Below are 16,525 nucleotides of genomic sequence, written 5' to 3'. Positions count from 1 at the left end.
TGCTATGTTATGCTTTTTTATATTATGATTCGCAAACTATTATGTTTTGTATGGTGTTTTTTAGATATAGACTATCCTTTTAAATATAATACTTATTTTATTAATAAATAAATAGAAGGAAAAAAGGGAAACATAAATCAAATTCATGCAACATAAACTCACTTAAATTTAAAATAAGTCTCGTATTCTTTCTTTGTTATACTTCTAACGAAATCTTTGTGAAATCAACATTCTTGTCAAACTACTCTCACGAGAAAGAGTTGTTATTTAGGTCATCTTCTTAATATTAGTGTTGTTCGACATGGAAACATGAACTCTCATTCGAAATTTAAAGCAGAAATCAATTTGAACTAGAAAGAACTTCACAAGGTTTGTATTAATTTATTTGAATTTCAATCATATTTTTCCTTATATACAATTATACATTGTGCATACATGTAATAATTGATATGCTTATATTACACAATCTGTGTCATGTTTTCCTCCTGCCATAAAGATTGAAATAGAAATGGCCTCAGAGCAAACTTGAGTCTTAGCCAAAACTTAATTAGTTGTTGGCCTTGCCATAGCTTCTTGGAAAAGGTATAACATCCCTAACATTGCTAAGGCCTGTCATAAAAAGGACCATAAGGTCAAAGTTCAGAGTGAACCCAGCGTGCTTGACCGTTCCATTTCGACAAAGATCCAAGTACCATTCATACTTCTCTCGTGGCAAACCCAATTCAGTCATTCTGCCATACAGCAAAGAAATAGGATATTTTAACAAGATAGGCACCCTTGTATAACAGTACGGATACACATTGGCAAAATATGCGCCAAAAGAAATCATTTTTATCACAAATTTTCTTTTAAAGGTTCATCAAATGTTTGGATAGAAATCACAAGGTGGTACATGCAGTAAGAAGACATTAACAAACTAAAGGCATATTAAACAAGCAGTACCTGGAGCTTATCATGGTAAGACGATCCTCATTTTGGCTGCCAGAAATTATAGTTCCAACCTGCAAAGATTTTTCAAAACTTTAACACCGAACAAAACTGCGCCACACTGGCACCGTCCACATACACACCTCGACACACAACACCTCAATAGCAGTCACTTTTGGTCATACCTTTGGGACAATGAGATCAAATGCAGCAACAGTTTTATCATCATTCACTCTAACATAGAATGGCTTAGCTTCTTTTGGATAGCTGTGAATTATAATTGGCTGCTTGTAGATGGCATCAGCCAGATAGCTGCCATGAAACAAACATTATCGTAACTCGGTAAGTAACTAGAACTGGCTAAGGCATTGCATCTCCTGTTATAAAAAATTAAAAAAAATCAGAATATGGCTATAATATCCATATACCTTAGGTGATCTGAAGTGAGTCTAGCACCCGAATCGAACTTTGCTTCAGATTTCTTATCTTCAGCCTGAGAAGACAACCATTAACACGCATAAACAAACATATTTGATATTTTTGAAATGAAAAGGAAAATGGGTGGCAAAATTCAAAACGTTACGTTCAGGAGCATTTGGTGAAATACCTACCTTTCTAAGAACATCTAAAGCTTCATTATAGGAAATTAACTGAGGGGAACCAGATATAATTTGCCGAAGACGTTCAATGCAAGTGTTGTCAATTCTTTTGCCAACAAACTTCACATCATCAGAGTGATTTTCCAAAACCCACTTACATAGATGCTTAAACAAATCATTAGCACAGTTCATGGAATCCTGTAAGTATCACAATGTACATACAACATGCTATTAAGTGATAGAAAACCTTCCAATCAGAACACAATAATTTATAAATTTCCAAAATTTCTCGTATACAATAACTTTTCAGAGGGAAAAAGTGATACCTTTAATTCAGCAAAAGCCATTTCAGCCTCAACCATCCACATTTCTGCAGCATGTTTTGCAGAATCTGTTTTATCTGCTTGAAATCTAGGTCCAAACGAGTACACATTACCAAGAGCAGATGCGAAACTCTCAAGATGTAAGCGACCGGAAACAGTCAAATAAGTTTTGGTAGAGAAAAAATCTTCAGAAGAGTCTACTCTGTCATGCTTCAATGAAGTTCCAAATTTTTTCTTTTCTCTTCCTTCCAATTGTAATGCCAGTTCATTAGTTTTATGCAGATCCTGAATTGCTGCCGCCAAAGCTTCCTTGTTGCTTTCACTTCTTTTTAAAGTTTCAACTAGTTTGCTTTTCTCTTTGACAGCTTCCTTCATAGTTTCAAGGTTAACACCTTCAGTCTCATAAATGGTACTCAGCTTCTCCTTGTCTGCTTTCTGATTCCCGGTAGTTGTAACCTGGAACATGTTGCTAAATCCTTCGGTGTCTGTGGTTGTTATAGTTGGTACTTGCACATCAAAAAATGCATGATCCTTGAAAAATGAGTGAGTTGCAAACGACAAAGCACTGCGAACTCGCATGACAGTTGCCACCTATTATATGAGCCAAGTGTTACTCAGTTAAAGAACTGGAATGCATCAAACATGTATCAACAACTCATACAATTTATATACACGAAGAACAAGCCTCTATGTTGCTGCATTTAGAAAGCATCAAATATTGATTCCAAAATTTACTCCGAATCTTGGTTATAAATGTTAGTGGTCATCAAATCTAATGTGTAAACCTGGAGAACATTCAAGTTCTGGCTAAAGCAAAAGATAAGAAGATATATAGAATGAGAAAATATCAAAATTGATATATAATTTCACCGTAGTTGTTCGAGGCCGAAAATGGGCGTAATCTCTTAACATATCCAGTGGAACTCGCTTCTTTGATAACGGATACTTCCCGACGTCTACTGTTCCAATGTGAAGAACTTTTTCAGCTTTCAACTGAATAGCATGCTTCCCTTCTGCCGATGGCCGCTCTAACCGACCTTCCACTATTATACAGGTTCCGGTAGCCAAAAGACGGCTAGGTGTAGCTATTGAGGATTCAACCACAACCTACATGTTTGAAATAACAACGAAAATCATTAAATCAAATCCAATTTTGGAAACCTTCAGTTTCTACAATTAAATCACATAAACATGCCACAACATTTTCTCAATTTAAGTCAAAACATGCAATTACATATTTCACTTCCTGAATCTTAACATGTTAATAAGCTATTTTCAGCTAATTTCTATAAGTTCTCCATAAATCACTTATGAAAATTGATTATACATAAGCACTATGTATGGTATGTAAGCACTAAACAGAGTAAAGAGACGCGAGAACCTGAAGTGTGGCAACGCATGAACCATCGGTGAGAAGAAGATAAGCGGTGGAAGATTTGGGAGGAAGAGGTGTAGGAATGGGAGAATCACGTAATTTCTTGCGAGAAACGTAACTGTTTCCTCCCAAAACTTCCATTATATTCCGAATCAAAGGAATTCGAGACTGAAAAATCTCCACACAGGACACGTCTTTCGCCGGCGCTTCATTTTCTGCCGCCGTTGACGACGGCGGTGGAGGAGGTGAAGATATCTCAACTTCCTTGGATGACTTCACCCATCCGCCAACCACCACTGTCTGTCCTATAAACTCCGCACCGCCGTCGTTTCGGTTAAGAAAAAGCGACTTTAATTGAACCCGGTTTGAGTATTTGAAATTAGTCAAGGGTTGAGGATTGGACCCAAGTGAACCCGGTTCTTGGGTTTGGGTTTCTTGGTTTTGTTTTGCCATGTTAGTGAACCGGTTATTATTATTAAAAGTGAGAGAAAGAAAAAGCACGTTGAAAGGGAATTGAAGAGAAACATGGTTGAAACTGTGCGATATATACGGTGGAATTAGAGAAGAGAATGATGCTTTGCTTGGAATGAGAAAATGAAGATTGGGGGAGAAGGAAAAGGATTGTTTGGGAGTTTTGGATTAAATGGAATGAAAATATAATAAGAGGTATTGTATTGTGTTGGGTTTGGTTTGGTATTCTTTGGTTTTAGGTAATGGCTTGCTTTGCTTCTATTGTATTTGTATTTGCATTTGCCTACCTTTGTTTTTCAAAATGAACCAAAATATATTAGCTATCCATCAATAAATCTAATAAAATACCATACACTTGTTAGACTTTGAAATTCATCGATTTGATAAAGTATCTTTATAAGTTTAACTATTATTTTTCCCTCCAAAATTTTCTACTAATCCATCATATTAATTCATCGAATTATCATTTTATTTTATTTTACACTGATTTATCTCCTAATAAAAAAAGAGCTTTTATATGGATCGAGCTCATAAATCGAGTAGAGATATTATCGGTTAATCTCAATTATTAAACATGATTTTTACCGGTTGTGTTCTAGAATCAAGCATAGATTTCTTAATGGTTGATATCAAGAAGTAAACTCAATTCTTCAAGAATATCGCACTATAAATAGAACAATGACACGACACCAATGCAATACTTTCCACTTAAGTAATTTTCACTCACAAGTAAGGATGAGAATAGATCAGACCGACTGATAGGGGCCTATAGTCAGACCTGACCTATTTAATAAAAATGCTAGACTTAGTCTTTTTTAAAAGCCTATTAATTAAATAGGTCAAACTTAAGCTATTAAGAAAAATCTATGAAATCTTATAAACTAACTTATATATGCATGTATATTAGAAAATATGTTAAATAGTATATAAAAGGTCTTGTTCTCTATATAAAAAATAGGTAAAGAGAGACATCAAAAACACTTTAAATATGTATGTGCGCGCGCTCGCACGCGTGTGTTTGTCTGTGCGCATGTGCGCGCAGCCGTGCGTGCAAGTGTGTGTGAGTGCGTTTATGTGTGTATGTGCGCGTGCATGTGTAAAGGAGAGAGAGAGAGAGAGAGAGAGAGAGAGAGAGAGAGAGAGAGAGAGAGAGAGAGAGAGAGAGAGAGAGAGAGAGAGAGAGAGAGAGAGAGAGAGAGAGAGATGAAGAGACGGGCTTTCTCACTTCCTCTCTTTCACAAGTTTGAGGTTCTCAAGTTCCTTTGCCAGATACTCTGATCATATATGCACTTTACAAGAATCTTGAATCTCTTACTTGATGAGGCTTGAGATGTCTTCAAGATAATCACCATCATCAAAGAGTTAGAAAGATATCATCACCGACTTCAACAAGCATAAGCGTTGTCGTCATCAAAACTCCAAAAAGGTCATAAGCGCTAAGATCATCAGATTCATACCTCCAAGCACATAGATCCAAATCAAGAAGACCTCTAGGGAACATGAGTAGGCCAATGTTCGACTGAACCTGTATAAATCTCGATGTCATCTCTATAACCCTATATGTTTTCATATGTCATTTACTTACTTAATTTTATTTTTTTCCTCTGCTTTTCTTTGTTCTATTTTAACACTAATACAAACTATTTTTTAAATAAACAATTTTAAAAATTAATCACGGATTTTAAATACCATAATTCAGCCCCTTTTGTGCTTGGAGTCACTTGTTCAACAAATGACATCAGAGTCTAACTCTTGTTAAAGACTAACTGTACAAGAGATAAGAAATAACTTCAAGTTATTCACTAAACAAACCTCCATCGTTTAATGGATAAGGGTATATTTTATGGAAAGAGAAGATGAAGTTCTTCATAGAAGGGACGGATCGTGGTATTTAGAAGATTGTGAAGGAATGTCTATTTATTTCTACACACGAATTTAATGGTACTGTAGTGAACAAACCAGAAAAGGATTGGACCAAATATGATAATAAAAATATGTTGCACAGTTTGAAGGCGAAAACCATCATCTCTACTGCTCTTGGTCTTGTTGATTTTTTGCTAGTCTCTCACTATGAGATTGCAAAGGAAATGTGAGACATCCTCCAAACTACCCATGAAGTACATACTGAGGTAAAGAGGACAACGTTAGATACATTAACCCATGAATATGATCTTTTCATAATAAAACTTAAAGAGAACATTAATTAAATGCAGGTCCTGCTGGTGCAGGCTTATAGAAAGCATAATCTTCATCATCTGTTACAGATCCATGCCGAACAGACATGGCAGAATGATATGGGAGGTCCATACTACCTATTAGAATAGTAATAGGGATGTGAATTCCTTTAGGACGAACAAAATCACCTTCGAGTTTGGTCACCCTAGGGATGTGGAGTGATGAGGTTCCAACCTGAATAACAATCCTTCAGGCGTCAACCTCTATTTCAGCATCTCTTTCTCTCTGAGCTAAGGTTAGCTTGGTCTCAAGAAAACAATCCATATTTTCCTGTATGGACTCAATGTATGTCCTCATCATTGCTTGATTAACTTCTATTTGTTTGAGCATCATTTTGAAGTTGCAATGCATTTTATACCGGTGCCGAGTAGTCAGTTTTTTCTGATGAAATGGAGGAACATATAAATTTTTGCTTTTGAAAGTGAAATGTATGAGAATGCTTATTGTATGCAAATGATATGCATTTTTTATTTTTGTTCTTAGGGAATCGCTTGGATTTTGTTAGTCGTTAAGCATTCGAAAACGTAAGAGATAGATATAAAGACAAGCAATTTAGAGCAAACTCAAACTCATTCATTCATAATATAGTCAAGTACATTTGATGAATACAAGATAAGATAATACGAAAGTAAATCTATCCCTATCACTTGGTAACTCCTTGGACTTTCTTCAGATATTCTAACTTTTGTCTAAGGGTGTAGACTGTATCTTGACAGAAATAGATGTAATGGAAAATAACATGTGGAGTGTTCTCATATCTCATTGCATCATCAGCGCGCTTGAGCCTTTTAGGGAAGACATGCATCAAGTGGTTGGAGAGTTTGAGTACTTGTTCACACTTTATGAAGCACTTGTCGGCTATAAACTGAGCATAAAGGGAGAATGTATCTTCTGCTTTCAAATCTTCTACCTTTTCAACATACTTGGCCTTCTAATGCTTTGCTTCTTCCCCAAACTTTCCTAAGCTTTGAATAGTGAGCCTAAGATCATGTATTTCTTCATCAAATCCATTAGGATTTTGGTATGCCGTCTCAGCTTTTTGTCGGAGTTGAGTTTCATGCAAGGCATAAGCTTAAGCTCCTTGAAGTTGCAGGTAAAGCTGTTCAATTCTAGCCACGAAGGCTTCATCCCTCCACCTCCTTTGCTCATAAGCTTTGTCCTACCAAGCTTTACAATACTTATTAGCTTTGTTGCCTCTTTGGAGTTTCTCATTTCTTTGGTTAAGCTCAATGCCCAAAGATTCCAAACCATTCGAAATCTTTTTCCTTTTTTCTCTTTCTTTCGAGGTATTCATATAACTCCATATAAGCGCTTTACTCCTTTTCCCAATACTGGCCTTGAGTTCCTTTTTTTCTATATCATTATTGAGGAGTTTTTGGTGTAGCTCCTCATTCTCTTTCTCAAGTCTAGCCACCTTGGCCCTGATTTCATCCCCTTCTTCAGGTGAGATAGGTGCAAGCCCTGAAGAAGCATGCCTAGTAGGGATCTCAATGGAGAAAGGGAGTTTAACAATCTTAATTCTTTCAAGAATCCATTGTTGGTAAGGTATCTTATCCACACTTCTCTTCCTTAGTTCAGTGCCTTTAGTATGAACTTTTTCCCAGGATTAAATGATCTTATGGTGCAATGCTGGATCCTTAGCACCCATATCATGCAAAACTATATCCTTCAATTCCTTATCATCATGTTTCCCCAACATAGGATATTCAAACTGTCATAGAGCTGGCATGGGATTGTAGCTTATACAACATTTGAAACCTATTAGAGGTACATTAGGAAAACTGTCACAACTGACAATGATCTCTTCGACATTAAGTTTGTGGTGGTACGAAGTGATGTCCTTTCCAGATAGAGACACTAAAGTTCTGGCCCACTCCCCACTAGTTATTTCACTGATGGGAGCATTGGGCTTGAACACATGTGATGTGAGCCACTTGAAGAGCAAAGCAAAACAAAATTTCAAAGCGACACTTTTCTTCTCGTGGAGAACATGCAGAGTGTGAAAGGTGTCAGCTAAAAATGGATAAACTAGACTTTCTTTTTCTTTCCAAATGGCCCAAAAGATACTTATGGAATCTAAGTCTATGAAATCTTCAAAGGTTGGGAAAAGCACTAGCCCATATATGAAGAGAGCTAGTGCATTTCCAAGTTCATCCCAGTGTCGTGCCACAAGTATCTTTTCAACTTCTCCTTCTAAGTAAACTCTTTGAAAGCCTAAAAAGTTTTCTCTCTTCTTTCCATTAGCCATGGTAGTTGAAATAGGAGACTAGAGAGCAAAGTTAGTTCATCAACTTTGGGTACTTGACCAATCCTGGTGTAAGGTGCCCTCCCTTTCATAGAAAAACCCAAGATTCATTCAAATTCCTCCAATGAAGGAGTTAAATGAAAGTCTTGGAACATGAAACTTCCGAGCGGAGGATCATAGAATTGAGCCAAGGCAGTGATGATTGGTATCTGAACCTTGACAGTAAGAAGATCTAGAATCTTGCCAAATCTCCCCTCAAGTACAACTTTGAAACATGATGGAAGCTCTTCCAAACACTTCAACATAAATACGGTGGCTGGCATCTTGGCCTTGAGTTGCAAAGCTTTCCTTCTATCTGAACCCATCACAACTTTGAATGCTAACAAACGTGGATACAAAGTATTCCCTGAAAACAAATTTTTGTATAAGTCATAATGTTTATGAAAATGATCATGAATGCATGATATTTGGATCCATGGTATCATAAGTATCTCAAAACACCCTAATAGGTATGCTTTACAACATAAAGTTCTAAGTTTTTTTTATCCATAGATCGCTCACAAGATAGTTCCTACGTTGATGGATAGGGTTTCCAAGGTCATGGACTCTAATTGTATCAACGTCATGCAACATGCTAGCTATTTTATGACAAGAGTGACGACAATGGCTATCCTGGGTGGGGTCTTCGTGTTAGGCACACAAGGAGTGGTCATTGGAGACTAACACTACGCAACCACCAAAATTGAAATTGGTTCTAAGAGTGGTTCCTTGAGTCATGGATCCTTCATGAATTAACATCATGCGACAAGCTAGCTGTCTTATAATGAGATCTATAAAAAGGTATAATCTACAGAAAGTCTTTACGCTAGGCACACAAGGAGTGGTCATAGGAGACTAACACTACACAACCTCCAATTCTAAACTATGCACTCCCTCTTCTTTTTCCAAAGCTCGGGTGTAGAGCTTTACTCATGATACCATCCCAAGATCCACAGACAAGTATGATAATGAGCATATTTATAAAAAGAGAAAGCATAAAAGAAAGCAAGTAAGCAAACATCTAATGGAAAGATCAAACAAAAATAAAAGAAATAAGAAAAACCAACATTCATCGCAAAGTTAACTAAATTAGACTTGACTCTCTCTAGCTTGGAGCATGTAGTCCCCAACAGAGTCGCAAGTTGCCGCATCTCAAAAAATACGACCCTTCGCGAAGTCACGGAAAAATGATTTGAACAGAGTCACCACCAAACTTTATTTATTCCAAAAGAGAAAAGAAAAAATATCGATAAAATCCTTAAAAGAAAAAGAAAATGGTCGTCGCAACCAAATTTGGATTCGGGAGTCGATTACGTAAGGGGAAGGTATTAGCACCCCTCACATCCATCGTACTTAACGAGAATCTTTTAGTTAAACTTGCGATTGAATGTTAGCTTATGTTAATTGTTTTCTTCGAATGATATAAGATGTAAAATAAAAAGAAAGAAGTCACCAAAATGTTTTTATTAAGGTGATTGACGAGATTGTGAGTCTCGCTCCTACATATCCTCTGGTACAATGAGGAACTCACAACTTCGTAGTTCGGGGGGAAGGCTGCAGTTTGTTGGTTGGTGTTTGTTTTAATGAATAAGTGTTTAGATCGCATTCTAACGGTTAAACATGGACTTGCATGCTCACGGGGGAGACTTAAACACAAGTTTGTATACACATTATAAGGGATTGGACAAATGTGCCATTTTTTTTAATTTTTTTTTGCCTTTGGGTCCATGTTGTTAGGTTTACTTCTTTATCACATATCCCCCATACTATTTTTTGAACCCCCTTCCCAGAGATTAATTTATTTATTTAATTAATTTATTATTTATTTTATTATTTTGTTTAATAAAAATCATTTTAATAAAATAAAATTAACTATTATTCTCAAATAGCATAAAAAAATCTTGATCAACATCAAGTATTTTGAATAAAAATCAAACTCAAGCTTCTTTTATGAATTCAAACGCCTTTCAAATACAAACCAAAACGCCTAATCGCTATCAACTTCTTCCAAACTTCAAGCGCTTCGTCAAAATCTTTTCTCAATAAATTCGGTTGAAAAGGGAATTGGGGGTTGCACACCTTCCTACTCCTCGAATGATCGAATAGTTGACACACGCCATATTGCTCGAGCTTTGTCGTCTGAATAAAATATTTTAATCAAACTTGGTTGAAAAAGGAATGATATGTCTACACTTTCCTATTCCTCGAATAGTCGAATGGTTGGTGCACGCCTTTTGCTCGAGCTTTCGTCTTCTGAATAAATATTTTAATTAAACTTGGTTGAAAAGGAATGGGGCTTTACACTTTCCTGCTCCTCTAATAATCAAATGGTTGAAATACGCCATATTGCTCGAGTATTTGTCTTTCGCTAATAGTTTTCTCAAATAAACTTGGACGAAAAAGAATTAGGGGATTTACACTTTCCTACTCCTCGAATAATGAATGGTTGGCGCACGTTTCATTGCTCGATTATTCGTCGTCCACCTAAAAACAGTTTCAGCAAGACCAAACCTCATTTTCCGGTTTTGTGCGATGTGAAAAACTTTTTTGAAACGAAAGATGCTTCGTCCATTCTGAGACGATGCAAACAAAGCTTTGTTCCTATCATGTGCGAGAAGTAAAAAAGTTTTCCGCTCGAATACAATAAAAACATAACTCTGGTGCAACTCACAACATTTCCATTCTGGTGCAGCTCACAACATTTCCGATTTTTATGATTGAGTAGCAAGCAATATTTTCCGCTCAAATGCGAAATAAACATCGTTCACTAGAATCGATCAACCCACAAACATTTTCTATCCAAAACTAAGTAGTCTTGATTTCCTCAACGCACCTGGGGATACGTAGAAGCGAGATTCAATATCTCGTTAAACACCCTAATAAAAAAAAACCTTTTTTTACTCTTTCTCTTTTCACTTTCAATAAATAAAAGAAACCAAATAAACTAAAGCTAACCTTCTATTCGCAAAGTTAACTAAACGGTTGTTTCAACAAACTTATGATCTTTTTTTTATCATCTTCTCTTCCGATAATATCTGATCCCGATACATAAGAATCCGTTTCCCTCTTTATATTATTACTTTGCACAACCACCACCCTATTTGGGTTTAGATTCAACCCAGACATCATTGAACTTCTTTTGGATCTTTTCAATTTTCGTGCCATTATTTGAGTTGGAGACAAGTTACATAATACCTTTGATACTTTGTTCTTATGAGCTACATCCATTTTCTGTTTCATATCTTGAATAACAAATTCATCTAACAAATCAAATGCAGGATAAAGCACGTCATTGGGCCTTCTTACCCAATTCCGTGCAGCATGATTTTGTGTTTCTTGTTTCTCTTCAGCGTCGAGGAGCACAACTCTAATAGATTCAACTGTGTTCTTAAGTCTTTCCAATTCATTATTAACACCATAAATCCGTCAAATTCATGAAATGCTGCAGAAGCCAACCTGACAAAATAAAGTTTTCAGCACACCAACTAACTACTTCATCATAGTATCAAACTAGCATCATCATCAACTATTTCAAGAGCCATTAAAAATGTAGAATAACTTTTTCTTACTACCATTACAGCAACAAGCAACAAAGTTTGCATAAACAGATACTATTACAATGAATAGTATTGCTTCACCTTCTTCACTTATGCATCACCGTTGTAGCACCCCACCAATGTGTCCCACACAGTTTTCGCTGTCGTCGAAGCAACGATTTTCTCAAACACGTTCACATCCACACATTAATGGATGTAGAATAGAGCCTTCTGATCATTCTTCCTCATATCACGCTGAGCATTTCTCTGCGCATCTGTTGCATTTTCTAGAAGTACAACCTGAACGTAGAAAGAGAAGAGAGAATAATAACAAACTTTCATTACTCTTGAAATGATTACTCAAAATACAACACAGACACAACTGCAAACTGCAAAAAGGAATTGAATAATGCTCACATCACTTATTTGCTTAAATACAAGTGGTACTAAAAGAAAATACTAAAATATCATCTAACAAACTTTGTCAACAAGTTATAGAAAATGAACTAATTCTAATATTTATGTTCAAAAAAATACAGTAAAAATGGTGATATTTAATTGTTTTTAAATAAAGTGAATCACACATAAACCTTTAAAAATGTAGAGCCTTAGATAACAATATACTCCCTCCGTTCTTGCACATGCAGATCGCATCAGCTAGATAGTTGCCATGACACAAACACAAAGGTAAGTAACTAAAACTGCTGGATGCAATCATTTTGCTCCAGTTAAGAATCCAAAGAGGATTAATGCATGTGTTCTAAATCCTTTTAACAATATGACTCTAAAGCATCAAACTTAGCAGTGCAGTTTACTTCTGAAGTTCTAGAAAATCAAACAACAGACACCAAATAAATTTAGCATATGGTTTTAAGAAGAAATGGGTACCTTTAACGAGAATATCACTTTAAGATTATGTTTGGGATGTGAGCAATTTTGAGACATGTTGCACTTGTTTCTGTCCGGCATTCATCAGTTAAGAGGGGACTTTGAATGATTTCAAGGGTATGTAAGTTGGTAAGACGAGGCATTCCATCAGGCAGTGAAGCTAAAATTTGACATTCCGAAATGGTTATATGCTGAACTGACGAGAGGTTGCAAATCCAAACGGGAAATGCCTCTAGCTCGAAACATTGTGAAATGTTTATCTTTTGCAGGGAAGGTAGATAGTTGAGTCTGTCCTCAAACCAAATTTCAATTTCTTGAAATGTTTGATTCGGAAGATTATAAAATTCAAGATGCTCGAGAGAAGTCAGATTTTCCATCCAATCATTTGGGAGTGTTTTCACGTCCAGCTCATGACCGCCAAGAATCAAGCATTTTAGCATGGAAAGTGGAGGGAATTCAACCGAACAATTCGATTTTACCATGTTTAATGTTGCTTCCAATGCGTCCGTATTACAATCGAAGAAATCCAATTTCTTGTCAAGGTTTGGAAAAGTAGGCATGTGAGTCAACATTGGACAATCAACAATAGTTAAGTAAGAAAGACAAGGCAAAAAGGAGAGATGATATGATTGTGAAGAGTTACCATCCCTTATCCTCCACCATCCCTTCAACTTTTCGCATCTAAAAATTCTGAGAACCTCCAAAGAAGGGAAGAATGCTTCAGACAAAAGAGGCTCTTCATAATATATGTACTCCAACTCGTGAAGGTCGCCTATAAAAAGATACTTTAGGAATGGGAGACATTCCATTGGTTGGAGATATTGCACACCTTGACAGTTCCTAAGAAATATTTTCACAATGTTTGTGAGGGAAGAAAGCCAGTTGGAAAAAATGAAACCCTTATACTGCTCCCCCAGGCTTAATTTTCCAAATCCAACCGTTGTTTTCTTCTCTTTAAATGCTTTTAAATTCTCGATATGAAGATATCTCAAATTGATTAAACTTACGACATCTTTTGTAGAAAAATCAAATACTCGACACTCAACCAATATAAGTGTTTGAAGACAAACAATGTTAACTATAGATTTGAAAATGCCTTCTAGCCCTGCACAGTACCACAACTGAAGATATCTTAAATGTTTCAAATTTCCAATTAAATCACACAACTTACTTATAGAACAATATGACAGCTTCAAAAAGCGTAGGTATTTGAGTTTTGAAATTATAGACAATTCCTTCTCATACCAATTCCCTGAAATATTGTTCTCGAAAATTAATGTTCGCACCCTGCTTGCATCCAATGACTCTAACAAACCAATAGCATCACTCAACATTACATGCATGGGACTTCCTACAAGTCTTTTTGTCTCACTATCCAAGAAACAACAATCATTCCCGGCAACTTGCATGGCAAGATCATGTATTAAATCGTGCATCTTAAAACTATTTAAGTTATTGTGATCGTCAACTTGAGCATCTTGGAAAAATGACTTCATCAACAAAATCTTCACGAATTGGTTACCGATGTCATCCATGGTAAGTTTTTCATCTGAAAATTCAAGATAACCTTGTGCCATCCATAGTTGAATCAACTCATCCTTTTGTATTTCCCAATCCTTAGGATATAAAGAGCAATAAGCAAAACATTGTCTTAGTTGAGGCGACAAGTTTTGGTAACTTAGTTTCAACACAGGCATGATGATTTCTTCATCTTCACATAACTTCCAAAAGTCACATTGTAAAATAGCAATCCATTCCTTTTTTTCACTTTTACCCTGTAATAGGCCTCCTAGCGTTTTGATTGCTAGTGGAACACCACAACACTTTTCTGCTATCTTCTTACCAATTGATTCAAGAATTTGTTTCACTTCTTTAGTCTCATCCCCATATGTAATAATTTTCTTCAACAAACTCCAAGATTGTATTGGATTCAAACCATTCAGAATGTAGGGGACACTTACACCCATTGTTTGTGCTACAATTTTAGTTCGAGTTGTCACTACAACCTTACTGTCTTGAGCACCACACGTCAAATAAGTCCTCAATTGAGTCCATTTTTCAAAACTCTCGTTCCAAATGTCATCTAGGACTAACAAGTATTTCTTACCCGTTAAGTTGTCCCGGAGCATTTTCTGCAAGTTTTCCAATGGTAACTTATCACTAATTTCGCTTTCGGTTAATGACTCCAACATTTTCTTAAGAATGGTTTTGACATCAAATTTATTAGAGACACACACCCACATATGCTTTTCAAAAATCATTGCAACTTGAGCATCATTATATACCAATTGAGCAAGAGCTGTCTTTCCCAAACCACCAATCCCAGTAATAGCAACCACGGAGACATTTTGATTTCCATGTGATTGCCTCAACAAGCTTATGATCTTGTTTTTATCATCTTCTCTTCCGATGATATCTGATTCTAACACATAAGAACTAGTTTCTCTCTTTACATTGTTACTTTGCTCAGCCACCACAACATTTGGGTTTAGATTCAAACCAATCATATCTTTCACAACATCTTTAAATTTCTTTTGTATTTTTTCAATCCCATGAGCCATTCTACTGCGAAAAACAATTTTGTTTGGAGAAAAGGAATGAAGTACCTTTGCCACTTTGTTCTTAGAAGTTTCATCTATTTTGTACTTGATATCTTGAATAACAAATTCATCTAGCAAGTCATCAGCAGGATGAAGCACATCATCTTTTAGTCTTCTTATCCATACTTGAACAGCATGATTTTGTTGTTGTTTGTCTTCAGCATCAAGGAGCACAGCTTTGATGGAGTCAAGAGTACTCTTAAGCCTTTCCAATTCATCCATTACACCATAAATCCTTCCAAATTCACGAAAAGCTGCAGAAGCCAACCTGACAAAAGAAAATTGATCAGCATACCAACTTAACAATGTTTTCATTTTTAGATACTTATTTTATAGTAATAATATATATATTGGATATGATGTGAGTGTGATAATTTGAATGGAAGGAATATTAGATAGAGAGTTGAGATTGAAGTGAGGTCACCTGTTAATGAGGTTTTCAGCAACACCACATACAATTTGCTCAGGCATCTTTCAAAAATAAGAAAGAAGAATGAGATGGATGCAAAGTTTGAGAATGGAAATGAAATGAACTCTATGAAAAGTGTCGGTACATGATTTTAGTTAAGTAATGTTTGGACAGAAATTAATTCTAGGAAAAGCATTAAGGTAAGACTGTACTTGACCAATGTTTTGCATCTCTAGTACAGTTTGAGCATATTATTGGTTAGTGTTTGTCTAATCCTTTAGAGCAACCGAAGGACTTTAAATTCAAAGTTAAAAAGATAATTTATTTTGTAGATCAAAGAAAAATTTGTACGGACTGAAGCAATTACAACGACAATGATTCGAAATTTGATTATTTTATGCATAAACATTTTCCTCCAAGTTACCATAAAGTAATATCGCCTTCGCGTTAAATTGTTCAACATCTAGATCCAAACTAATTCTGAATCCAATCATAACTCGAATAGAAGTCATGGGTGAGAAAAAAAATTCAAAAGCAATATTCTTTCTTTAATTAAATCCTTTTATAATCAATCATTGTTGGAACATGTCAAAATACTAAGATTGGGATGAATTTGAAAAACAAATTCTTAAATCTCACATTGTTAGAAAACTATGTGCTTGTGAGTTAATTGAAAAAACTCATTGTTTAGCTTACACACTAAAATTAGTTCCCAATATCAAAGAAGAAAAAAAGAAAATTTCTAAGTCTCACAATGCTAATATTACATATTTTAGTTTACTTATTGCATTTATAACGAATCCACATGTTTCATTCTAAAAAAACAGGGCGAGTAATAGTAACAGCCGTGACAGTGGATTGAAATTTATACTACAAGT

At 35.7% G+C, this 16,525-nt stretch overlaps 2 protein-coding genes across 3 annotated transcripts; both read right to left on the bottom strand.

The window, feature by feature from the left end:
* Nucleotides 1–344: 344 nt before the first annotated feature.
* On the bottom strand, nt 345–3,842 carry LOC127076570 (asparagine--tRNA ligase, cytoplasmic 2). The gene is made up of 8 exons (XM_051018253.1): nt 3,231–3,842; nt 2,720–2,956; nt 1,853–2,440; nt 1,539–1,724; nt 1,356–1,420; nt 1,113–1,239; nt 943–1,001; nt 345–731 (listed from the first exon to the last, which is right to left on the bottom strand). Exons 1-8 carry the CDS (start codon nt 3,675–3,677, stop codon nt 548–550), a joined length of 1,893 nt encoding a protein of 630 aa, XP_050874210.1. The 5' UTR covers nt 3,678–3,842; the 3' UTR covers nt 345–547.
* A 7,032-nt stretch (nt 3,843–10,874) lies between these two features.
* LOC127076569 (putative disease resistance protein RGA3) lies at nt 10,875–15,909 on the bottom strand. 2 transcript variants are annotated; one of them, XR_007786838.1, is made up of 4 exons: nt 15,663–15,909; nt 12,639–15,506; nt 11,853–12,050; nt 10,875–11,670 (listed from the first exon to the last, which is right to left on the bottom strand). XR_007786838.1 is itself a non-coding variant. In XM_051018252.1 (3 exons), exons 1-2 carry the CDS (start codon nt 15,707–15,709, stop codon nt 12,653–12,655), a joined length of 2,901 nt encoding a protein of 966 aa, XP_050874209.1. In that variant the 5' UTR covers nt 15,710–15,909; the 3' UTR covers nt 11,692–12,050; nt 12,639–12,652. The 2 variants fall into 2 exon arrangements, 1 of the variants encoding a protein (XP_050874209.1); XM_051018252.1 differs by lacking the exon at nt 10,875–11,670 and having other exon boundaries at nt 11,692–12,050.
* Between the last annotated feature and the right edge of the window lie 616 nt (nt 15,910–16,525).

This window comes from Lathyrus oleraceus, chromosome 4 (genome assembly GCF_024323335.1).
Source record: "Lathyrus oleraceus cultivar Zhongwan6 chromosome 4, CAAS_Psat_ZW6_1.0, whole genome shotgun sequence".
In the NCBI taxonomy this organism is placed as follows: domain Eukaryota; kingdom Viridiplantae; phylum Streptophyta; class Magnoliopsida; order Fabales; family Fabaceae; genus Lathyrus; species Lathyrus oleraceus.
Note: the sequence above shows the minus strand (reverse complement) of the source record. Positions and strands in the feature narration are given on the sequence as shown.